Raw genomic sequence first — 25,807 nt, 5'->3', positions numbered from 1 at the left:
TACATGAGAGTCACACCTGCCCTTAAAGATCTCAGTCCACTGCCTCACCTGGCTTCCAAAGGACACAATGGCCTTTGATTTGCCGGGGACAGTTTCTGAGTGAGTTCCAAGTATTAGTCAATAACAGCAATGTTTTATTATGGGGCTGTTGTGGCTTATACACATCTTGCCTCACCACTGTGAAACTGTACACAGTGACTTGCCACCTGACTGTTTTCTTCCTTGCTTTGCATCAGCTGCTGGAAATCCCAGGCACTGATTTTGAAATTCACGAAATAACTAAGTAATCATCAAGACCAGTGGTTCTCAAACTTGAACGCATACTGGAATTCCCTAGAGGGCTTGTTACAACTCAGATGGTAAGTTTCAGATTCCCTGGGTCTGGGGTGGCAGCTAAGGAAGCACTCAGGTGATGCTGATGCAGCTGGACCAGGGACCAGACTTTGAGAACTGCTCATCTAGAAGGATAAGGTTCTTGGAGCTGAAGAATTCCTCTGACTGGGGACCATAAACAGTTCTTTGTAAAGGATGTGCTGTATATTTCCATTGCTAAACAAGAGAACCACAGTGTATTGAAATGAACTTGGGATGTAGTACAGGTTTCTGTGGGAGCTGTACTCCTGGCTACCGAGAGGACTTGGAAAGGTGGCTTACTTTCCAGATGTACAGTGTCCTCATCTGTGAAGAAAGGATACAGTGACTATCTCAAGGGAGGCTGAGAGGAGAAAGGAGGAATGAAGCTGCCTGCAATAGCACCCGGCTGGTGGTGGGAGCCAGGAACCCACAGGTCTAGCCCTCTACTGGAAACATGCAGAGCTGCTGCCAGGTCCCAGCAGCCTGGGACCAGAGGAGACTAACAGCTTCATGCACAGGCTTAAGCAGGACCAGGACGTCTGTGGGGAGAAACGAGCGTGTCTAAGTGGCAATGACCATCTTAAATGACCATGAGCTCTTCGAGGAGAGAGGCGTGATGCGGCAGGACACTTGGCTTTGCAAGAGATACTAATGGCCAATATGCCACCACAGTGGGCTTCTGGTGACCAGGGTCCTTCCTCAGCACCTGAAGGGGGATGGCGATTACAAAGTTTACTGGACAAGGTTAATCAATCAGTAGATCACTAAGTAGGGAGCAGTCCCTTGGTCTCTTCTCTCTCCAGTTGTATTTCTAAACATTGTCCCCACTCCCTGCCCACCACCTGCTCCTTGAGTTTACCATCTCTGTGCTCCACTTTCCACACTGTGGCCCATGGAATGTGAGTTCTGGGTCTTCCAAAAACACAAAGGGTGAGGGTTCCAGGGTTAAATCATTTGGGGATCCCTATACACTCTATGTTCCTTCTCGAAAACTCACAGGATGCATGGGCCTGTTAGGGCTCCATGAAATTCTTCTCGAAACATTTAAGCTTTCTTGGAAGGGCTTTTGGCTCAACCCCAGTTTGAGGAAAGCTACTTCCCTCAACTCTAAAGTCATGTGTCTTCTTCTGCAGCCCTTTCTTTCCTCTCACTGCTGCTAATCGGCTAGGGCAACACTTGTGTCACAGTTGGGTGCAAAGTAAGAGTTACAAGTGAAGACGGGTGTTGCTGAGGTGCGGAAGGGCTTACTGAGGTCCAGAATGTTAACTCCTCAGACCACTGAGGTCCCAGGGAATGGAGCCTCTAATGAACAATATGCCCCGATGTTATTTCTCCCACATTTATCACATTTTACCTTAGCAGCCTTGTCCTACAGGATGGGCAGAGAAGCACTAGCCCCATATCCAGTTTGATGAAAAGGAGACACACAGAAGTGGGGATGTGGCGGGGCAACAAGAGGCAGGAGTCACGGGGGTCCCTGAGGTCACAGGCAGTACGGCATGGGGAGAGGCTCTGCTCACCTGGCTGTGCCCCACGGCCACCGCCCTCTTCTCCAGATCCAGGGTCTGCAGGAGCTCGGCCACCGCCTGGGCAGAAGAGAAACATTAGAGGGGAGGACAGACCAAAGGCAGGGGACACCCCAGTGGGGGAAAGGCAGCTGGCTGGAGGGTGAGGGGTGGGGGGATACAGACGGATGGAGGGGGTGGCCCCACACATCTGTGAGCTAACAGAGCTCTGCCCCCAGCTAAGAGCATATAGTGAGCACCTACTGTGTGCCCACAGCTCTGCTGGGACCTTCACAGACACCATTTCGTTTCACCCTCACAGCAACCCTGGGCGGGTTGTCCCCCAACCACACCCAGTTGATACAGGAGAAAACCACAGACACAAAACGAAATGGAGAATGTGTTTGCTGTGGAAAACAGCATGGCGGTTCCTCAAAAAATTAAACATGTCATTCCCCTATGACCTAGAAATTCCACCTCTGGATATTGACCCAAAAGAAGTGAAGGCAGGGACTGGAACAGGTAATTGTACACACTCACAATCATATCAGCATCATTCACAGTAGCCAAAAGGTGGAAGTAACCTAAGTATCCATCAACAGAGGAATGGAGAAACTTAGCCAAGAGAACGTTAATCGGCTTTACAGGGGACTGAAATTCTGACACATGGATGACTGCTGAGGACATTTTGCTGAGTGAAATAAGCCATCAGAAAAGGACAGATACTGTATGAGTCCACCTACAGGAGGTACCTGGCGTGGTCAAATTCACAGCAACAGAAAGTAGAGTGGAGGCTGCTGGGGCGGGGGGAGGGGGATGGGAAGTCAGTGTTTCGAGGGGACAGGGTTTCCGTTTTGCAAGATGAAAGAAACCCAGAGATGGGTGGTGGTGAATATACTTAATACCACCGAATCGCACACTGAAAAATCATTAACATGCTAAATTATATGTTGCATATATTTTACCACAATTCTAAAAAAAAAAAAAAAAAAAAAGGAAGGAAGGCATTTCTGCAAGGTTGTAAGTTACACATGGGCAGGATTAGATTCAGACCCAGTGTGTCAGGCTACCGTGCAACATCCACATCTTGACTGCTTCCTGGGCCCAGAATGGCTAAGAGGACCCTAGGCTGCTGGGAAGTGTGCCCGCAGCCCGTGGCAGCCTCCCCAGCCCCATGTCCCCTCACTGCACTTGTCAGGGACTGCCTCACTTGCACAAATACTTGCTGAGAAATGACATGTCCATTAACTTTGTGTTCGTGACCAAGATGAGGGAGGGAGAGCCTGTGTTGCGTGCACTGCACCTGGTACTGTTCTATGCATACAGTAGGAGCTCAATAAACGTGAATGAATAAATATACATGAATAAACTGAATGAGGGACCTCCCAAACATGAGCGATCTGGTGAGGGTGGAAGTGGGGTGGGGTGGGGAGTGTGGGGAAAGGCAATGCCAGGGAGGAGAAATAAATTCACTCAGAGATCCCTGGACACGGCTTGGGCCAAATCACCAGCCACTTAGCTGCATTTTCCTCTCGCCCTATAGGCCCACGAGCTCTGCGACAATCCTGCCAGGGATCTGCACCCTCAGATAAAGGCAGGTCAGGCCTGGTTCCCTGTGACTGCCAGTGCCCTGCCCACTCCGCCCCCACACCTCCCCTCACAGACTTGCTGTTCACTGAAAATCACCAAGTCTATTCTCAGAATAAACTGTCAGAAAAGCAATTGCAACACTCAAGCAAAAGGTATCATGAGACTAATTTCAATTCCATGGGTCATCGTCATTACAGAAAACATGCTAAGATACAAAAATAAATAAATAAATAAAGCTTATTAAGTCTAGTCCAAGACCATAATCTGGGGGAAGTTTCCTCCTCTGACTTCTAGAAAGAACATTCCATAGCGCCCCTCCAAAAATTCAGTGGTTTCGCTTATTACACTTTAGCCAAAAATGTTCCAAGGGAGCTGTAGGCAGCAGAAGGCAAACAGCCGACATATCCAAAATGCAACATTTTTCTCTCTGCACAGGAGGAAAACAAAATAAACACTGGCTGAAAATTAAGACAGCTGGATGGAAAAGAAATGAAGCCAATGGCAATTTTCTAGGTCTGCCTTGGAGTTAACACCCAGAGTCCATGGAGGGGTGGGGGAACTGGATCTGAGACTAGATCCCCGTGGGCCACCCACGAACCTGTGATCTTGGACGAGCTTTCCACTCTGAGCTGCAGGCTCAGAAAAGGGGCTGGGGCTGGGGAAGAGGCATCTATTTTGGAAGATTCCGTGGCTGTGCTTGCGGGGAGCGCCCTCATGTACCAGCAGGCAAGCCTAAGCCCTCGGCAAACACTGGGCTCTTCCTGCTGCCCCAGAGCCAGTCCTTCGGCCACTCAGACAAAACTCGGTAGAGGTGCTGCACACCACGGACTAGTCTTCTATCTCTCAGCTGTCCCCAAAACATGGCCAGAACACCCACCTGTCCCCACAAGGTCCAAGGATGCTTCCCCATCCCCCTGCTTTCTGAGCGCCCTTCCCATGTCTGTGTACCAAGAGCATCAGGCCTAACAGAGCTACTCTATCCTGCTGACCACACTGCACAGGTAGGAAAGCTGAGGTCCAAGTGTGGAGTGAGCTGGTGGCTGCAGAACTTTGCTTCTGACCCTAATATTCCTGGTCGAGACTGTCCAGGTGTTGCGAGAGCTGACTGAGAATGTGCACGTGACCAGGACTTTGTTAGTGACTTTGTACTCACTTGCTCTCATCACCAATGTTAATGCTAATCTTAGACCCCTCACTTAGCTGAAATATCAGTGATTTCCTATGGTTCTACCTGACGTAATCACCATCAAAAAGTCAGTTGGTGGGTGACAGGGCAAGGATCCAGGTGACTGTAGGACATGTCTTCCTTGTCCTGCCTCCTAGAACCAGCTATCCATCTGAATTGTTCAGATAGTTGATGTTATCCCTCTCAGCATGGAATGCTGAGTAAAATGCTGGCCATTCTGCTCCCCCCGCCAAAAAAAAATGAACCAGTTTCCCCTTGTGCTTTGAGGTCTGAGTGCTGCTCTAAGTGCATTACTTATATATAACTCATCTTATTTTCAAACCTCTGCAACAGGTACCCATTTTACAGAGAAACAGAGTCCAGCGCAACGAAAAGACTTGTCAAAGGTCACATGAAATAACTGCAGGGAATCAGATGACTATTCTCTGCCCTCTGAGGCTGGGATCCAGGACAGCTCCCCCTTTCACTAGCTGTGTGACACCGAGCAAGCCACTCTTCCTCTCTGGCTTTCTCGGTGCCCTATTCTAGAATGGCCTGATGGTGTCAGGCCATCGACAAGGAGGTAGTGGGGTTTAATGATGTTGCCAAAGTAGCATGTAGAGACGTCCAGAATGGTGGTACGAAGAGCTTGATAAATCCTCTCCCCAAAAAACAATAAGAAAAATGGATAAAATTTGCAAAAACAACAACTCCCATACTACTCTGGAAATTGAGCAAGAGGATACAATAGAAGACTTGTGATTGCTGAGTAGGAAGCAGTGGGAAGGACTGGGAGTTTGGGGTTGATAGATGCAAACTATTACATTTAGAATGGACAAGCATATGAGGTCCTGCTGTACAGCACAGGGAACTATACCCAATCACTTGTGATGGAACACGATGGAAGATAATATGAGAAGAAGAATCTATATATATGAGAGACTGGGTCACTTTGCTGTACATCAGAAATTGACAGAACATTGTAAATCAACTATACTTTAATTAAATGATTTTTTAAAAAATGAGAAGCATTTATCCAAGAAAACCTATTGAGCCTTGGGTAAGAACAGTGGGAGTTTACAACCAAGGCTCTTCCATTCCCCACCCAGCTCTGTCACTGTAGCAGCCCTACCATGGCAAAGCAAGCCATGAAAATCACTGGCTTTGCTGTCAGAAGGGGTTTCCTTATAAGTGAGTATAGGCAATCCCACACCCAGATCAGTGTCAGAATCAGTAGTGATCTTGGCAGCAAACAAATGGAAGTCAATGGCACAGTGAACAGAGGAGCATGGTCCTGATCAGGGCAGGAACTGGGCTGGGGACTGGCCAGGTCCTTACAACAAGGAGACAGGGTGGGGACAGGGGATGGGACAGTCATAGTGGACCTCACTCAACCCCCCCATATCGCTGGCAATCCGGACGGTACACGCATGCGGAGGAGGGACCAAGAGGACCTTCGCTACCTACATATCCCTTCTTAAAATAAGGCCACGTGCACAGGCTCACACCGCAGAGGAGAGAGACTCCCTAAATCTAGTTCAGATAAGTTACTAAGTAATTGGGAAAAGATCACAAACCTAGAGATGCCATTTTATATGAAATGTCCGGTTTTCAACAAGAAATTGTAAGACATGCAGAGAAATTGGAAAGTGTGACGTCTACTTAAGAAAAAACAGCAACAAAAAGCAGTCACTAGATACCCTCTATGGGCTTAGATACTGGACTTGACAAAGGCTCCAAGCCGCTCTCACAAAGCACATACCATGCTCACTATCGTGTCCGGCACATGCTAAGTTTCAGGATTTACTGAGAACCAGTGGTGGTTCTGAGGTTCGAAGCCCCTCTTTGGCACTGTGGAGTGATGACCCACCCTTCACCGTCACCATTCCAGACTCCAGTTATGAGTCCTTGGAGGTACTTGGGAGGAACCCAATTCACGCCTCCACTTACAGAGTCCTTTTGTGTCCTAGCATTTCATAAAGAGCTCTCTCTCCAATGTTCAACAAGCATGCACCCAAAAAGCATAGAGTCTGACATCTCACGTTAAGCTGAACACACCAAACGAGCAGCCAAAGACTCTGGGAACCATGAAGAGCCACGGCTGGGAAGTACTTCCCCAATTCACTCCTCAGCGGGAGTGTGATACGGGGAATCCACGTCTGCGGAAATGGATGTGTTCCCAGTGAGCCACGTGGCTGCTGTCAGCACAGCACCTCTGCCATGAAACCCACACCGTGGCCCACTGGCTGCCCTATGCTGTGCACCTACTACGCATCACACTGTCTGGCTGGGTGGTGCCAGCCTCAGTGGCCTCTGCTGTAAAATGGGCCTAATTCCCAGAGCAAGCAGGAAGGTTTCTCTGTGGAAGGCTGTCTCAGGTCCAATGTCAATAGCCTTTTCACATTAAGCCTGATACTTTGTAATGCGAGTTTGTGCATATGAACTAAAAGGCATCTGCTATTTTTGTTTCAGGAGTAATGAACATCCAGGAGAGACCCCCAAATGAGAGCACTTCATTGGGAAAGAGTCTTATTTAAGCACCACCTGTTAGGCCCCGAGGGGACCCACCAAGGCCCATTTTACACCATGACAATGAATTCCCTCTGCTGCCGTCTAGTGTCTGATGACAAAATTGACCTTTTCTAGCTGTCAAACTTGTCTTATTAAATCCTGAGGTCTTAAATGCTTTGCACACAGAGGCTGACAGTTTGCCCACCCAAGCACGTGTTCATGTATAATTCATGGCATATCATGTTGCCTGGAAAATGAATATTTATCAGCTTTTTCAGAAGAGGCAGGATGGCGTTTCCTTTTGTCGCTACCAAAATCCTATGCTGCAGCAAATGAAATTTGTGAGCAAATAAAGAAAGAATAAGAAGCAGCGAAAACTCCCAACCACGTCCATTCCACTTGTAATTTTCCACTTTCCAAGGCCTCCAGCGTGTGTACGGAGGTGGTTTCGGTTTGGCTACAAAAGAGAACTGCTGAGTCGTCCAGAATAGAAACACTTCCATATGCTACACCCATTGCCCCCACAGAAAACTCCCCCACACTCCACTTCTGTGCTGTTTTCATCTGTAGAGGAGCCCAAGACCCTTTAAATGGTCTGCTCCCAAGGCTCTGAAAGGAGATCGAGTTGGGGGGCACCAAGGATAAGGAATCCCAGTGAAGACTGGTCCAGAGTGGTTGGTGGCACCACGCCAGGCAGAGTTTCGTGGCTTCCAAAATGGGTTGTCACCCAGGGAGGGGATAGCTCTGAGCCACCCCAGCTGTGTCTGAGGTCCCTTCCCCATGGTGAGTCAGGAGGGCCACACGGAAATGCCACCTTGTCTGCAGGAGGTAACCTGTGCCCCGGTCCCCGCTGCAGAAAAGAGCCTAAGGATTGTGACTCTGTTCATTCTTCCTGCATCCTGGCTCATGAGGATTCCAGTGCTGGGAGCTCAGGCACACCACCTTGGAAGTGGAGTTTCAACAGGGTTGTGAATACAGAGTCTGTGTGGCTTGGCTTGGCTGCCATCACTCTGGCCTTGGAAGAAGATGCTGCTGCTGCTGTTGATGACAGCAGTTCATATACAATGAGCCCTGACTACATGCCAGCCTCTGGGTCAAGCACATCAATGATATTATTACACATAATCCTCCAAATGCCCCACTGAGGTTGGTATTATTGTTGTTCTCATTTTATAGATGAGGAAACTGAGGCAGAGAGATGAAGTAACTCACTGACATTCACATAGCCCCGGTTAGGAGTCAATAGCAGCTCTGTTTGACTCTGGAGCCCATGATTTCTCAAGGACCCTCCCTGGAATCAAGAAACTTGGGTTCAAGGATAAAACCCACAAATGCTTGGCTGTGTGGCTTCCAGGGAATCAATTCATCTCTGTGAGCCTCATTTCCTCATTTATAAAAGAGACGTAAGAACTCTTATTTTGCAGGGCTGCTGTGAGCGTGCACTCGGGCTGTGCAAATTCTACAGAGCTCTATAATCACTGATCAGTCAGCGGCAGGTCTCAGGAGAAACACTGATGGAGGACTTGGCAGTAGGGGTGAGGCCCTCCAACTCCAGGAGTTTACACCAGAGGTGGAGAAGGGAGACACGCAGGGGCAGAAATCCCAAGTTAAGCTGGTGGATTCCTTCATTCATCCAACAGGAAGTTTGTTGAGCACTTGCTATGAGCCAGAAAATACACAGGCAATCTATGTCATTTCAGATAAGGATATGCAGTATGCAAATATTAAAACATGATGATGTGATGGAGAATAACATCCAAGCCAAGATCTGAAGCAAGATGACAGTGGCCAGGCATAGACTGGGAGAAAAGGGCTGGGGGCAGAGAGGACAGTGAGTGCAAAGGCCCTGAGGGGGACCGTTCACTGTACTTTGCTAAGTCAGGGGCTCTAGTCTGAAATACGTCCCAAACACCTAGACCACAGAGCCCTCTGTCACAGGCACTCTCTGCAAGCTGGTGCCGAGGGAATCGCCTCTGGGAAGGATGACTGTTCATCCTGCCAGGAGCCCTCCCAGCCGGCTCTCATTCTCCTCATGCACCTCCTCATGCAGGGGTTCAGAAGGACCCTTCTGGGACAGGCAGTGTTCCAAGTGACACTGCAGGGGGTAGAACATGGAGTTGGGGTCTGGCTCGAACCTCATGCCACCTTCGTATTTGCCCCCAAGGCCTGACTCTTGGGGCCCAGCCAGCCCCGCTGCCCCTGGAACAACCCCCTACGGAACAGAAGCCTCCGCCCCCTTTCACGCCACTCCACATACCTTCCTCTCGTCTACTCCCTCCGGGGCAGACATGAGCTTCTTGGTGAGCAGAGGGTCCAGTGCCTGGAATCTTCGACGGAACTGAGTGAGCCCCATGTGGTCAGCGTAGCCTGGGGTGAGAACAGCAGGAGGAGAACAAAGAATCCACTAAGAAGCCCAGCCCAGGACTCCAGGGCCCACTCCCAGCCTATCAACCCGCTTTCTGTGTGCACTCGCTTCCTGGGCCTCAGTGTCCCCATGTGCTAAGTGAAGAAACTGGGTTCAATCAGCATTTCCCAAATGCCTTCCCCAGAACGCGAACCCTGTCAAAGGTCCACTGAAAGTCTCAAAATATCTTCCTTGTGCTGTAGACACGCTGGGTCTGTATTATTACACCCATTATACAGATGTGGAAATTGAGGCCCAGAGAGTTCAAGTCACCTAGCCCACAGTGATGTGGATTGTAACTCTCCCACGGCATTGTAATTCAAATTCTGACAGCCACCATAACTGATCCAATGAATAGAAACCAACAATGAGGTCAAAGGTGAATAGGGACTGGGTCCCCAGGGTCTGGAACTCAAATTCCAGACCTCCAGGTTTAGACTTCATCCTAGATACAAGGGATGTGGTAGAGCCTCAGCTACCTCAAAAAGACCTCTCAAGTGGCTGGATGGGAGATGGTCTGGCGAAATCTCACTCCATTTTGAGACTTCACTTCACAATAAGCCAAAGGCATAACAAACCATGAGGAAAAGTTGTGGTGGGTGGATATGGCAAATCTAGGAAGCCTTCCTGGGGGAAGAAGAGGGTTGGGCCAGGTCTGAAGGATGCTGACCTGCACAGAGACATGGAGACTGGGAGATAACAGGCCCGCCCTTCCGAATCAGGCTTAGCTGGGTTCACATTTCCCTTCTGCCCTGATTAGCCCTCTGACCAGCAACAAATGACCCCACTTCTTTGAGATTCAAGCTCTTCACTTGTCAGATGAGAATAGTGAGATCTCTTGTCACACACTCACGGTGATGATTAAATCCAATAATGATTATAGTGAAAGAGGCTAACACATCTTGAACATGTTTCCAAGTCCAGGCACTTTTCCAGCTATAATTCCCTTATTAATTCCTCAACCCCCTCATCAGCTCTCTGAGACCTGAGCTATCACAGCTGAAGAGAGGGACGTACAATCTAGGGACTCACCAGGGTCAGCCACTGTCAAGCCCAGAGTCTGAAGTGTACCCACCAGGCTGCCCCAAACCTAACATTTAATGAGCATTTACTCTCCACCAGGCAGTGTGTAAGGGCTTTGTGAGAATGCCAGTTAGTGTGTGTAAGCACACAGCCCGCTGGACATCGTGGGTACCTGAGAACCAGCAAACGCATGCGTGCCATCACACACATGTGCACAGGTACAGGCAGATCTCAGAGATGCTGTGGGTTCTGTGGCAGACCACTGCGATAAATCAAATATCACAATAAAGCATCACAAAACCTTTTTGGTTTCCCAATGCATATAAAAGTTATCTTTACACTGTACTGTAGTCTATTAAGTATACAATAACATTATATCTAAGAAAAAAATGTACATACCTTAATTAAATAATACTTTTTTACTAAAAAAAATACTAACCATTATCTGAGCCCTCAGCGAGTTGTAAATTTTTGCTGGTGGACTGTTGGAAATACTGCAAGAATTACCAAAAGGTGACACAAGACACAAAGTGAGCAAATGCTGCAGGAAAAACCGGTGCCAAAAGATCGGCTTGACACAGGGTTACCACAAAACTTCTGTAAAAAGCACACTGGGCAAAGTGCAATAAAACAAGGTCTGGTCTGCTCTTAGGTTACATAAGCATGGATTCCAAATCACAAATACCGATACTCGTGTATGTACCTTTGTATGCATGTGACTATTTCTTAGATGCCGTGAGAGAGAGAAAACAATGAGGAAATGAACCAGGTCTGGGGGCAGAAACTTAACCTTCTACCTAGCTGGAAGCTCCCTGAGTAGGGCTATGCTCAGAGGCAGAGGGCAGATGCCGCAGGAGGAAGGGGCCCAGCTGACCCGGGCAAGCAGGGGCTCTAACCCAGGGCCAGGGCGCCTCCTGCCAGCCAGGAGGAATCGATCCCCCAGCTGTGACCAGTTCGCTCTTCCCTGTGACATTATCTGTCTTCCTGCACCTGTGGTTGTGCAGACAGGAGGGAAAATCAATGTGACACTTGGAGAAGCAAAGGGTTCATCTTTGCTTCCAGCTCTCGCAGCTGCTCCCACCTTCTCTGTCAAGTACCTCATTGCTCAGGGTTCCGTATTAACTCCATGGGAGGACACAGGGGTAGCAACCAGAGTTGGGTCGTCGGTGACCACAGAAATAAGTGGGTGTCTACCTAGCTCCCAGCCAGCCCCAGCCACTCCTCTTCTGATACAGAGCAAAAGATTAATCATTGAAAATTCCACTCTCTTTTCCAAGACAGGTGCTCCTCAGGCATCTGCTGTTGAGAGGAAGAAAAGTAAAATGCACCCCTCGCCTTCCAGGAGCACACAACTCACTCAGGAGATAAGATGGGCTTTGGATCCAGAAACCTTGGTCCAAACCTAGGCTCTACCATGTCCCAACTGTGTGGCTGTAAGCAAGTCCTTTCTCCTCCTGAGCCTCAGTTTCTTCATCTGTAAAGTGAGGTGAGCATAGCTGCCCCCTCACAGGGCTGGGCTGCTGCCTGGGAAGCTCTAGGCACAGAGGTGATGCTTCTGCACCTTGGCTGCCTGTGGTCAGCAAGCACGTCCCAGGAGACAAGCTACTCCCTCTCCAGCTGCCTCTTACCTGCCCTGTGTAGACGCAGTGCCTCCAGGATGTAGGACCCTGCAAGCTGCACCCTCAGTGCCGGGATGTCCAAGGGCGGGGACCCACCTGCCCCAGGCTTGTCTCCACCAGGCTGCGGTGGAGTCGGAGACCCCTGCCCACCTCTGCTTTCCACTGCAGGGCTTGGCACCAGGCAGTGGATGAAGTGTAACTGAGACCGTCTGATCACGCTGATCAATGCGTCCTAGGACCGAGAGGAAACAGGGTTAGTGCTAGATGCCTGGGGGAGACAGACAATACTTGAGACATTCCTCAAACATACTTTCAGCCTGGCCTGGGCACCTTTGGGGGCCCAACATCCTACACCAAGGCCCTCCTAGCTACGGCCTGATTTATACTCATGAGAAATAAAGGATCTTTATAACGACTCTTATTATAACAGATGGAAAAACTGGGACATGGAGAGGGCAAGCAAGTAGCCCCAGGCTGCATGAACCACTAGCAAAAGAAGACGACTAGAACCCAGGACCTGGCCTGAAGGCTTTTCCACTATAACAGACTATGAGTTGTTTCTTAAAGCCTATCCTGCCCATGATCCACCCTTCTGAGTATAGCCTGACCACTGCCCAGTGCAAGTGTTCTCACTTGTTACTGGACTCGTGTGTCCAGGTAACATATTTACAGTCAGTGCTGGGTCCTGCCGCCTTCCCCTACGGAGAGCCTAGAGTGGACATGCAGGCCTGTGTGAGGCAGGGTGGGTCTGGCTGTGATATTTGTCACCTCAATCAAGAAGGGAACTGTGATTCCTGCAAACTTCCCGAGGTTGCTCAACTTAAACCAAAGATCTAAGACTTTGGCCTCAGACTTGGATGGGTCACTTCCCACCAAGCGTCTTTGCTCCCGTGAGCCTCAGTTTCTTCCCAGGTGGAGCATGGGGGTGCCTGGCCCTGCGGGCTCAGTGGGGAGCTCAGCGATGAAGCAGGTGGATGACCCACCCTGGAGGAGGGCAGTGAGACCACGATGCCATGGCCACAAGGCACCCACTCACCATTTGCAGCTTGATCTGGGAGCATGGGGCTTTCCTCTTCACCGCGGCAAAGCTGCTGGCAAACGTCCTCCTGACAGCACAGCTCCTCTGCTGGGCCTGCTGGGAGGTGCCCTCCAGGCCGGCTATGGCCCGGCACACGGGGGACAGCTTGGCCCGTGCCTGGAACAGTCCCCTCAGCTCCTCCCTGGCAGGTAGGAGGGGAAAGAGAGGGGCTTTAGGAGGCTCACAGAGTGGAATGAATGGGGCCCCCAGCTTCCTGAAACTCACCTGGGATCACAGCCTGGCTGCCTACCCCTGTGTTCACAGTCCCTTCTGCCAGAAGAGCCTGTGCCTGCTGACAAATGCCAGCCCCGTCCTCCGTGCCTCTCTCCCTCTCCTGACCTCAGAGCATCTTTCCTTTCACTGGACATTCTCATCACCTACATACCTGCAGCCATTCTACCAGGCCTGCACTTCCTTCAAGGGCAAGATCACCTTAGTTATCCCCAGAATAGGCCCAGGACACAGCAGGTGCTGCCTCTCTTTCATGCAAGAATGAACGACCCACAAGTGGACAGACAGCTTAAGCACCAGGCAGACACTACTGTGCCCTGGGATGAGGCCAGAGAAGACCTCACACCCCTCTGGTGGCACCAACCCCACCCCCACAAGAGAAGCCTGCAGGCCCCTTGCATCTTTCCCTGCCAGTCCAGGCCCCATCTCGGCCCTGCCCTCAAGACGCGTTACTCATCCCCCTCTGTACCTAACCTGACTATTAAGGAAATGAATCTTGCCTAGATGCACCAGGGGTGTTGAGAATGCATGGGGGAGCACACAGACTAACAATGGCTTGAATATGCTCCTGTTGAAATAAAAATCTGGGGATAGAACAGGGCGAGCCCACTGGGAGCAGGAGCCCAGCCCTAGAGGGAAGGATGTGGCCCCCAGCCCTGGTACCTGCGAGGAGGCCCACAGCCCTGACCCCTGTGAGGACTGCCTGTCTGTGGGGTTGGAGGACCTGCCCTCTGGTCTTGGATTTACTTCACAGCCTCGGGCAGCCTCATACTCTAGGGAATGAAAGGTGCATGGGCACTAGAACCTCGTGGGAGGCCTCCCCAGGGAGACTGGAGGGCTCCGGGAATCATAGCTACACAAATACTCCTGGTCAGTTGGCACTCATGGCTGCAGAACCACATGCCGAGCAAAAGCACGGTTTGCTCTCAAAATCATCAAATCTTTGCTCTCAAGCCGTCAAGAAATGCTGCTGGGATTCAGCCAAACCCGTCATGCTCTTTTACCCCACCCCCACCCCAGCACACGCTGCTCCTTTTTCCCAGAATGTCCCCCACTCACCAGGCCATCTGGTCAACCAAGGTGTGCCTGCCCTGCCCTAACCCTAAAGCCCTCATTCAGCTTGAGCCACAGGATCTTAGGGCAGGAGGAAAACTGACGAGGCAGCAAGAAGGTGGGCTATGAACCCGGCTCTTTAATAAGCCATCTGCCACATTAGATCACCAAAGCTTTACATCACACATGCAAGCCTGGCAGCATCATTCCCACTTCTCAGACTGTGAGAGGGAGGCCTAGGTCATGCAGCTTGAAAAAGGCAAAAGTAGAATGTGAACATATGCCTCACTCACCCAACAGACCCTTATGTTGTGGTGGAAAAAGCAAGAAACCCAGAGGAAGGAAAGCAACAGTCCACAGTCACCCAGGTGACAAGGGGCAGGGCTGGGACTTGCCCCCAGTCCCCTGGCTTCCCACACAGCCCTCCATGTGCTCGTTAACCTTCCTTCTGGCCCATTCCCTTCTGGCCCATTCCCAACTTGATCTCTCCAGGAGCCATGTGCCCCAAGCCCCCCTGGATATAGGCTTTCTAATCAACTCCGACCACCTGAGAGCGCCTCCAAGGGTCACTTAGACCCAAACTGTACCCCAGCTTGGACCCTTTTTCGCTGTGTAATCACAGACAAACCATTTCACCTCCTGGGGCTTCAGTTTTCTCATCTATAAAATGGGCCTAGAGATACATTTGTAAGGACTAACATGATGCTCAGAAAGCATTTAACCTGATGCCAGGCTCATAACAAGTGGTTAGTAAATGTGGTCTCAGTGACACACAGACACACAGACACACCCAACAAGCATTTCCCAAGAGCTCTCTGAACACGAAACAGTGAGCGCTGCCAGCCCTCTACCAGCACATCTAAGAAGAGTAGTCAAGAAACGCAGTGAGCTAGTTTTAATGCCACAAAACATTATCACTTGGGTTTTACGACCCCCCAGCTGGAGGATGTCCATAAAAGTCCTTCCAGTCACACCATTTCTCAGACACTTAATGAAAGGCCAGAAGCCAAAGTAAGAAGTCACAGCTTCCTCGCTTTTGCTCCGCCTCCCCGAAGGCTAGTTTTCTCCTCGACTAGACTCAGGCTGGCCCCAGGGAGACACTGTACCGCTCCTATGACTGCAGGCTGTTGCCTTCCCTCCTCTGGATTTCTCGCTTTTTTCCACCACAACATAAGGGTTTGTTACATAAGGTCTTTGTGTCATTAGGGAGGGGGTTCCTGAATGCCCTCTGTCACTGGCTTGTTCTGACTTCGTGGTTCCAGCACCTTGAATGCCCCTGCCTGTCCCAGCCCTGGGCAGGCTCACCTCTTTGATTGCAGCAGGACCTGGGGGGCATCCAGAGCCGAGAGGTTGGGCTTGGCCCTGTGGAGCCAGCCAGTGAGGTCGTAGCGCACGGGGTCGTGTCCCAGCTGGTGGGCAATCTCGCACTGGAGGGGCTGCTCACAGGACCGGAGGGCAGAGGTCTCTGGAAGCAGACACAGGGCATGAGTGCTGGGGCCTGGCAGAGCAGCAGGGCATTCTGTCATCACCTGGCATCATTAAGAACAAGGCTTTTGCATTTTAATGTTTCAAGCTAGCAAAGCTACCAGTTCTGGGTACCATGTTTCTCCTGCTTTGTGCACTTATGTGCATCACTCTCAACCTGGGTTCTATTCCTCCTGGCTTTTTTTTTTTTTTTTTCTTTTTATGGCCGCAGCTATGGCATATGGAAGTTTCTGGGCTAGGAGTCAAATTGGAGCTGCAGCTGCCAGCCTATGCCACAGCCACTGCAACACCGGATCTGAGCCACGCCTGTGATATATGCTGTAGCTCAGGCAACACCGGATCCTTAACCCGCTAAGCAAGGTCAGGGATCCACATGCATCCCCACAGACACTAGGTCAGGTTCTTAACCCACTGAGCCACAATGGGAACTCCCTTCCTTGTTTCCTTACATCAAGGATACCTATTTTCCCCAAATACCATCACTACATACAATCTTCATGATCTGTGCCATAGCCATGTGTTTTCACCTGGGCTGTTATGTACTTAATGTTTTCTTCCAAATGACTCACATTTCTACAGGTAAACTCCATTTGTACAGAAGCTATATACTGCAGGTTTGGTGTGCCAGCTATATATTTTTTCTAATACTATGGAAATAAATATGTAGTGATTAAATATTTTTGAAAACATGTATGCATATACCGCCTAAAATTGTCTTGAATGCCAGTGACTAAATAAATGAACAGTGTATTCTTAGGAGATGCTGGCAGACAGCAGACACTTGGTTCCAAGGGACAGAATGGGACAAATAAATGAGCTTGGAGTTAGAGAAGACCTGGGTTCAAACACTGATTTGACCACTTATTACATTGGGACCAGCGCTGAGCCACCTAAACCTCTGAGCCTCGGTCTCCTCCTTTAATATGGATTAAATGATACATGCCCCCCAGAGCAGCATAAAGTGTGAAGGAGATCATGCGTGTAAATACTTTGGAATGGTGCTGCAGCAGTCACTCGGTGAGTAGTAGAGGGTGCCACTACCTCTTCCTGCACTGAACTTATGCTGATGCTCTAGAATCACAAAGGGTCTACCCCCGCATCCAGTGCTCAGCATCACGCTGGCCCATGACTGGAGTCTGGAAATGCTTGCGGAATGGATGAATGGATGGATGAATGAATTCCAGATCTTTTTTTCCTATCAATCTAATTGCAGTGGTCCTCTCAGACTGAGTAATGGCTCCCGACCAATTATCGTTTTGGTTCTTGAATCTTTTGCGACCCATCTTTCTAGTCTTCTCACCCACCACACGTCTTAGGATCCTGATTCCCTGCCTTAAATCCTCACTTGCTACCTCTACACTGTAGCTAAGAAACGAAGGACCTGCATTCTTAGAACTCTGTGCAAAATACACAAAGTCCAAGGGTCTGCAGGTTCGTGGATGAGGAAGGGGCATGAACTCTGCCATCTGACCGGCTGCTTGAAAGTCCTATGTGCTCACGTCCAGGCTCTCCTCATGTTCTGGATGATTAACACTTCTGGTTAAGTGAAGTATCATTGCATCTAGAGCATCCCGTGAGCCCTTCAGAGCCATGTGGTCACTGCCCTTCCATTGAAAGAGGAGAGCAATGTGACAGAGAGACACTTGGCCCGGCACATATGTCTGCAATGCCCCTGCAATGCTGCAGGTGTCTGTTTTCCAGGCTGCCTCTCTGCACTGGGCTGGAAGCACTGTGAGGGCAGGGACCGTGTCCACTTATTATTCTGTCCAGCAGCAAGCACAGGTCTGGCTCTGAACAACAACTCTAGGACACTGATGTGGGGGAGGGCAAAACAAGAAAGAAAGAAGGATGTTGATATCTGCCAAGCCCTAGCCAGCCTCTGTCATTCAATCCTCACTCTGCTATGATATGAGTATCAATGGCTGGTTTCTAGAAAGTGCCACTGAGGTTCAGAGAGAAGAGGTACATACATGTCAGGACAGAGCCAGATTTAGGACACAGGTAGGGCTGCCAGCCCCAGAGCCCATCTCCGAGCCAGGAATATGGAGGAGTCACGATTCCCAGAACCAGCCTGAGGACAGCTCCCAGGATGGAGGCCAGCTCCAGCCCCACACCTTCCCTTCCTCCTGGAAATGGCTGCACACCATGGTTTTGTTCATTCAAGCATCTCGCAGGCAGCTCTGGTTTTCTGGAGCCCTTGGAAACGTCTGTAAGAGGGAACCTCGCCCAGCAGACCTCTGTCTAGGTTTCAGCATCATCCCCTCCCCCTAGAAGCTTGATCCCTCAGACTAGGGCAGGGGCTTCTCTGCACCATTCTGCCCCAGGCCCTTACTCCCTGTGGCTGAGCTGTCCACTGGGCCTGGGCTCTGGGAGGGCTGCTCCTGCTCCCCCTGAGTTCCCACTCTGCAGGGCACCTTAGGTGAGAGGCAGCAGACAGAGAGCACCAGCTTGGCCAGAAAGCCCTACCTGTTCTGCTTGATTGAACGTTCTTATTAACTCAGAGCTAATCAGAAAACCCTAGAGATAAGATTATTTTTTGAATACCAGTATGTCTGAGTTAATGCACCTGTTTCAGTCAGTCCAGGACAAGGGGTGTACACAAAGCTCTCCTCTGGGGACTTAGAGTCTGTGGCATCCGGCTCAGGGTTTCCAGGACTGGCACCATCAGGACTCACAGGGGAACAAGAGGGGACATAAATGTAGATATTCCTGGACTGGGATGCCCCAGAGCTGAATCCCTGGCCATCTTCACCTCCAACCCACATTCCTTTAGTGATCAAACCAGATCTATAGTCCTCAACTTCTTATAGGTTTTTTTTGTTTTGTTTTGTTTTTTTGCTTTATCATCCATCTTTTCTGCTAGAATGCCAGTCCCTCAGGGTTGGGGACTTTATTTTGTTCACGGATATATTTCCCGGCATAGGACAGTGACTGCCACCTTGCAGGTGCTCCATAACGACTGGATGAATGAACCTGAGAATGAATGAACCCACCTCTTGACCACAGCGCCTCTTGGGACCTAGGAGCCCTCAGAGTGTCTATTCCTTCTTATGTGCCTGGGGCATCAGGGTGGAGAGGGCTCCCGAGAGGTTTAGATTCAGAGCTTGTGCTGACTCTGCCTTTGGCCACTTGCCCTCTGGCAGATTGCAGACAAGCATCTCTATGAGCATTTCTCTGGAGCTCACTTTCTTCACCTTGGGGAGTAAGAATAGCAACCTCCACATACATGATAGGATCCTACCAGACTGTACACAATGCGTGGAGTGTGGACAGCCTTCCTCCATCCCCTGAAATGAAGGGGATAATGTTCTTTTATCGCCACTGACAGACCTGGTCTCATCAAAAATGCCTGCAAAACCTGTCAGTCCCATGTGCTCACAGATAACCAAGCTCCGCAGGTGCCTCTCACCCGATCACTGCAGAGGAGGTTCTGGTCAAAAGGAGGCCATGGCCATCTCCACGCTCACTCGAAATTACATGAGGTTTACTCAGTGCCTCACTGGTGGAAGGACAAACAGCCAGGCTTGAACTTGAGGTTGGCCGATGCCAAATCCCATAGTCTCTGATCTTGTTTCAGCTCAAAGCATCAATCTCCGCTCAGACTTCTCCCTCCTACCAATCTCACCCCTCACCAAGTGCTGGGGGTCCTACCTGCTCAGTACCTTGGGAGTCTGCCCACCTCCCCAGCACAGGCCAGCCCCTCTCTCACCTCCTTGGCCACTTTCCTATCCTGTCACCAGACTGCAGTCTGGGTGAACTTCCTGGAACATGAATCTGATCAGTCTCACTGCCTAGAATCCTTCATGGCTTCTCACGGCTCTAGGTTAAAACCAATGTTGTCTGCGAGGCCTTCAAGGGCTTCTGAGCTCTGAGCCCTGACAGCATCTCCCTCCCTGGCCCACAGCACTTCCTATTCTCTATCAGATTTACCTGCCTCTCCCCTGAGAGCCCCTGGCTGCTGGAGAAACAACATCTGCCTGATGCCCACCACCAAGCCCAGTTTGTCATCTCACGCCCGTCGGACACGCACGTGCTCATGTGTTAGCTTGGCCATCGTCTTCCCACCCCCACCCAGCTCCCCAGCAAGGACATGGGTCCCATCAGCCTATTCACCACCGTACGGAATGGCACCCAGCACACATACAGTAGCTGCTCAGGCCACTTACTGAACACATGAATGAAGGAAAGCACTCACAGGCACAGGAACGGATGATTCTGCACTCAGATTCCCCCACCTGGCTCTGCAGACCTTACTAGTACTCTGACAGGTTCTGATTCCCAGGCTGGACTCAGCACCACCCGCTGCCCCCTTACCTTCAGCTCCAGCTCCTTTCTTCTCAAAGGAGGCACAGAGGCGCCCAAGCACCACGGCATCACTGGAGCCCTCCACCCGGACCTCCTCATCCAGAACCCAGAAAAGGCCCCTGGTGTCCTCAGCACCTTCTCTGGCTGGTAAGTGGACCTGGCGAGAGATCAGGAGACACTAAGGAGTCCAGATCCCATGGCAGAGGACAGGCCTGAGTTTCTCTTCCCACCCATGAGGGTCGGGGACATGGGTCCCAGGCATCATGCCTCATGCATTGGCCTGGACCCCTGTTCCCGCCCACCCTGGACACTCAGTGTTGAAGCCACAAAACTAACATTCTCTCAGTTACCAGGGGTCCAGATCCTGCCTCTGTCTTCATTTCCTCTGTGACCTTGGGCAACTTACTGCACCTCTCTGAGCCTCATTTTTTCCTCTTTTGCAAAATGGAGACTGGCAATAGTTTCCTCCCAGGGCTGTTGTGAGGCTTTAACAAGGGTGCACACTCTGTAAACTACACACTTCTGGATCTACACAGGCAGCTGGTCTATTTGTACACTGCCAAACATGAAAGGATTAATTCCACCCACCTCACTTCCTCTTAGAAGTCTCTATTTTTTAAAAACTAAAATCTTGAAGGAAAAAAAAAAGTGTTAGGAGAATGCCTTAGAGAAGGTGAACTTGGTTCAATGGCACAGACGTGGAATTTTAAATCCAGCCCCCAGCATCAGAGGCCACTCAAGCAAGCCTGCAGCTCTGTGTATGGGAAACTAAGCGTGGCCTGGGGGTCTGCGGGGCTGATCCAAGGGCCCACAATAAGCTGACACAACTGAAAATGGTGACAAGCAGTCAAAGAGGAAATATGATGTGTGTGGTGACCCTCGGGCCCAGTGTGCCAGCAAAAGGGGCTTCCCAGGACATGAGGATTTTGGTGTCAAGGCCAGCAAAGTGCCTGGCAAACCAGGACAGCTGGTCACTCTAACTCAGGAATATTAGTCCACACCCTACCAAGAGGGATCCAGAGACAGGAGGAACATGTCCAGGGTCACAGGGAGAGGCCCGGGCAGAAGTGAACCTGGATCCCAGGCATCCCAAGTCTTCACCTTGGCCTTGAAAGGTGAAGGGGTTAAAACCTAGAGTCAGCCCATCCCCAGAAAGCAGCTGTTCCAGCCACTGCCCAAGGGTCCTGTGACACCACGATCCTTCCCTCCTCACATGCCCCCAGGGAAGAAGCACGACAGGGACAGGGTGCCAGCCTGAGAGGTGGCAGCAAGCAGCAGATGTGGGTATGAAGGGCCAGCAGAGCTCACAGATGAGGGAACTTTGCAGGACCAGGGTCAGCCCACTGAGAGCCCACTGAGAGCAGCCAGGGAATGAGAACAAGGTGTCAAAGCCACCTTCAGGACACCCACTGTGTGCCATGCACCTTGCAGGGGCTGTATGTGCCAGATCTAATGGACGTCTCAACAACCCCGCAGCTGCTATCATTCCCATGTGGGTGATGAGACAACTGAGGCTTGGAGAAGTGAAGTGACATGCCCAAGGCCACCAAGATTGGGCCGGAGCCTGGCAAGTTCCACAGCCCAAGCACTTTCACACTAAGATGCGAAGAAGGGGCAGAAGTCCAGTGAAATGATCAAGGGTGGCTCTGGAGAGGGGGCTGAGCATAGGCACAGATCTGGGGTCTGAGGATGGGGACAGTGAGGTAAGGAGTCGGGTATCCCCAAACTAAAGCCTCCTGCCTCCAAGGAGGTCAGGAGCCCGGATCCAGCACTGCCCCCATCTGCCCAGGCCCCCAGTGTCCCAGGCTCCAATGGGCACGGCACCTTCATCTGAACACCTGATCTTTCCAGGTGAGAGTGGCTGGGGCCACTGGGCACTGGCCTTAAACCCCCCTCAGCTGAGACCACAGGCTCCAGGGGTAAGCTCTTTCTAAGACACAGACTCAGATTCTCAACATTGATTCCCAACCCAAGGTGGGGGAGGATTTAAATATTCGTGCCCAGGCCACACCCACAGACCACTTGATGCAGAATCTGGTCTGGGCACCCTGGTTTGCTGGACCCCATGTTACCTGTGAAGGACTCTGATCCACAACAGCCACTGTGGTCCCCGGGGACGTCTCCGGGAGATCGAACGGCACAGGAACACCTTCCTAGAATGTCACAGAAGTTCAGTATTAGTTGCTTCTGTGAGCTGATGGGCTAGAAATTTCTGGGGGAGCAAAGAGAAGTGAGCACGTCCATCATCACACCTGGGCCTCTTTTTATTATTATCTCTTAATTGTGGTAAAATAGACGTGGCATAAAATTTACCATTTTAATCATTTGTAAGTGTACAATTCATTGGCGTAAAGTACATTCATGTCACTGTGCAACCACTGCCACCATTGTCTCCAAACCTTTATATCTTGCAAAACTGAAACTTTGCACCATTAAATATTAATTCCCATTTCCCTCTCCCACTTCTTCCTCTTTGAATCTGAGTGCTCTAAGTATCATATCAGTGGAATCAGGCAGTATTTGTCCTTCTGTGACTGGCTTACTGCCCTTAGCATAAGGTCCATGTCATAGCATGTGTCAGAATTTCCTTCCTTTTTTATGGCTGAATAATAAACCCTTGTATGAATATACACATTTGTTTACCCATCATCCACTGATGGACACTGGGTCGCTTCCATCTTTTGGTGAATGAGGCTGCTCTGAACATGGGTGTAAATATCTCTTAAAGACCTTGCTTGCAATTTCTTTTCGGTAAATACCCAGAAGTGGAATTGCTGGATCAAATGGTAATTCTATTTTTAATTTTGTGAGAAAATACCATACTGTTTTCCATAGCAGCTGTACCATGTTATATTCCCAGCAGTACACAAGGATTCCAATTTCTCTACATCCTTCCCAACACTTGTTACTTTTTTGTTTCATTAAACTAGTGGGTGTGAAATGGTATCTCAATGGGTTTTTAAATTTTATTGAAGTATAGGTGATTTGCAACTTTTGCCATACAGCACAGTGGCTCAGGTGTGTGTGTGTGTGTGTGCCTTTTCAGATTCTTTTCCATTATGGTTTATCACAGAATATTGAGTGTAGACCCCTGTGCTGCACAGTAGGACCTTGTGCTTTTCTCAATGTGGTTCGATGTGCATTTCCCTAAACTGGTGATGCTGAACATCTTTCATGTGTTTACTGACCATGTGTATATCTTTTTTGGAGAAATGTCTATTCAACTCCTTTGTCTATTTTTACTTGGGTTCTCTGTTTTTCTTGGTTTTTATCATTACCCTCTGCCTTTGTATGAGAAGGTTGCAGACTGTACCCCAATAACATCCTAATAGCATCCATCCTGCAAGGCTGTCAGCAATCATGAAGAGAGCTTCATCAGGAACTGATACTTCAGTCCAAACATTTCCAATATGTACTGAGTACCTAACAAGTGCTGGGGGCTGGAGAGGGTAAACACAAACTAGGGATTATAACAGTTGCCATGGAGAAGTAGCCAGAAGTGTGCAGACACGCTATACTCAAAAAATGTTCATCACAGCGTTGTTTATAACCATATAAACGTGGAAAACACCCAGACGTCCAAAGGATAGTTGAGGTATAATCAGACATAACCATTCAGATACATCTTTACTAAAAGCAGTAAATGGAGTGAGGAAATGTGAATAACATAATGGTATGAGGGAAGAGCAGACTATAAAATCGTGTATAGAGACGGATGGGAAATCTGTAGAGAAGACAATATATGGAAAAATAACTGGTATAAAATACAGGCAGTGGTAACAGTGGTTGCCTCTAGTTGGTGGGGCTAAAGGAGATGGTGTTTTCTTCCTCTTGACACTTATATGCACTTCCCACTTTCTAAATAAAGAAGATGTTTTACTGTAATCATTAGAAATACGTGAAATATTGTGGGAAAATATGATAGCTGCTACCATAACTGGAATGCCTAGCACAGATTAGGCCTTTTCTATCCAACTTCATCAAATGCTCAAAATAGTGTCCTGAGGCAGCACAGTAAAAATGATTATAAAAATAACCACCCCCCTCCCCTTCCCTGCATCCATGCTCTTTGCACAGATGCTGCAGTTTCCCCAATTGAGCAGCAGACACCATTTCCCCACCCCTCAAGTCAAGGCTCAGCCCTGGGCCTGTTGTGACCAAGTGAATCCAACAGAAGTGACTCTGCCAGTTCCAAGTCTAGGTCCCAAGGGCCCTGTGCACTTCTGCCTGCTCTCTTGTACCCCTAAAAACAGCCTGGGCTCACATGCTGGAGGACACAACAGTCCCAGAGCATCAGATGAGTCACCCTAGCCAAGGGTCTGCCTGGATCAGCTTGTGGCCAGCTGACCCCCAGACACATGGGTGAGCCAGCCAAGACCATCAGAGCCACTTACCCAACATGTCTGGGATCACAAGCATGTGCTGTCCCAGCCAAGAAGAACCACCCAAGCAACCCAGAGACATGTGAGTGATAACAAAAGGTCATTTTTTAAGCCACTATGTTTTTTTTGGGGGGGGGTTATTACACACCATTACTGCAGCAAATGGTAACTGTTACAGGAGTATTGCTATTTCTTTTTTACGTGACAGAATTGAGGATCAGAGAGGGTGAGAGACTCTCCTAAGGCCACACAGCCAATAAGTGACAGAGTTAAGAGTCAGACCCCACATCTCATCAATGTCACGTGTTTAAGATTTATCCATGTGATGTTTTCAAATTTATTGCTGTGTGGGCTCCAACCAAAGAAATGACTATAATTTCAATATCCATTATTCTTCTGATAAACAACATGGTCACTTCTCATATTTTTCCATGAGCACTTGCTAGAGCCTAGGGTTCCCCTCAGGAAGGAAGGAGGGAGCAGATGGGAGGGGCATGAGGGTGCTGGCTGTGTCCTCCTTTCCCCCTGGGTGGCAGGCACGTGAGTGTGCTCGGTTGGGCAAATTCACTGAGCTGAACGCTTCTGATTTATGCACTTGTCTGTGTAAATGTTACAGTTCAATATAAGCATTTTTAAAAGTATAAGTAGAGAAGGGCAGGCAGGAAGCCGTCTGCACATGTTTGCTGGTGCGCGCGCGCGCGCACACACACACACACACACACACACACCACACACACGGAGTTTCTCCGGGCGTCTCCTCAGAAGGGAACTGCATCTTCCCCTTGGTGATACTCCCACGTTACAACCCAAAGGGTGTGCAAACCCACTGTTCTCCCCCAGTATAGAGAACGAAGGGCTTTCCATGGGGAGAATGCAAACCAAGCGCTGGGAGTGGGAGTGCAGAGGAACAGGTCATCCCACACAAGGGACGGTGTGGAGCGAGGCCTGGAGAGCACCAAGTTCTGGGCGGTAAGGTGCAGGGGCCGTGGATGGATGGAAACCAGACTGGGAAGCCAGGCCTGGAGTTGGGGATTTAATCAGTGATGGACCAATGAGGATGAAGCCCGAGCCACTGGAAGACCAGACGCCCCTCCCTGCCCAG

General features: G+C 49.8%; 1 protein-coding gene across 1 annotated transcript in view; it reads right to left on the bottom strand.

Annotated features, from left to right (window-relative positions):
* MYO18B (myosin XVIIIB) overlaps window positions 1–25,807 on the bottom strand; it is a 219,907-nt gene that overhangs the window by 135,382 nt on the left and 58,718 nt on the right. The window contains 7 exon segments of the mRNA XM_021073682.1: window positions 1,875–1,940; window positions 9,383–9,492; window positions 12,181–12,403; window positions 13,208–13,391; window positions 15,839–15,998; window positions 20,333–20,480; window positions 22,396–22,476. Of these exon segments, the coding sequence (XP_020929341.1) occupies window positions 1,875–1,940; window positions 9,383–9,492; window positions 12,181–12,403; window positions 13,208–13,391; window positions 15,839–15,998; window positions 20,333–20,480; window positions 22,396–22,476 (972 nt within the window).

This window comes from Sus scrofa, chromosome 14 (genome assembly GCF_000003025.6).
Source record: "Sus scrofa isolate TJ Tabasco breed Duroc chromosome 14, Sscrofa11.1, whole genome shotgun sequence".
Lineage (NCBI taxonomy): Eukaryota > Metazoa > Chordata > Mammalia > Artiodactyla > Suidae > Sus > Sus scrofa.
Note: the sequence above shows the minus strand (reverse complement) of the source record. Positions and strands in the feature narration are given on the sequence as shown.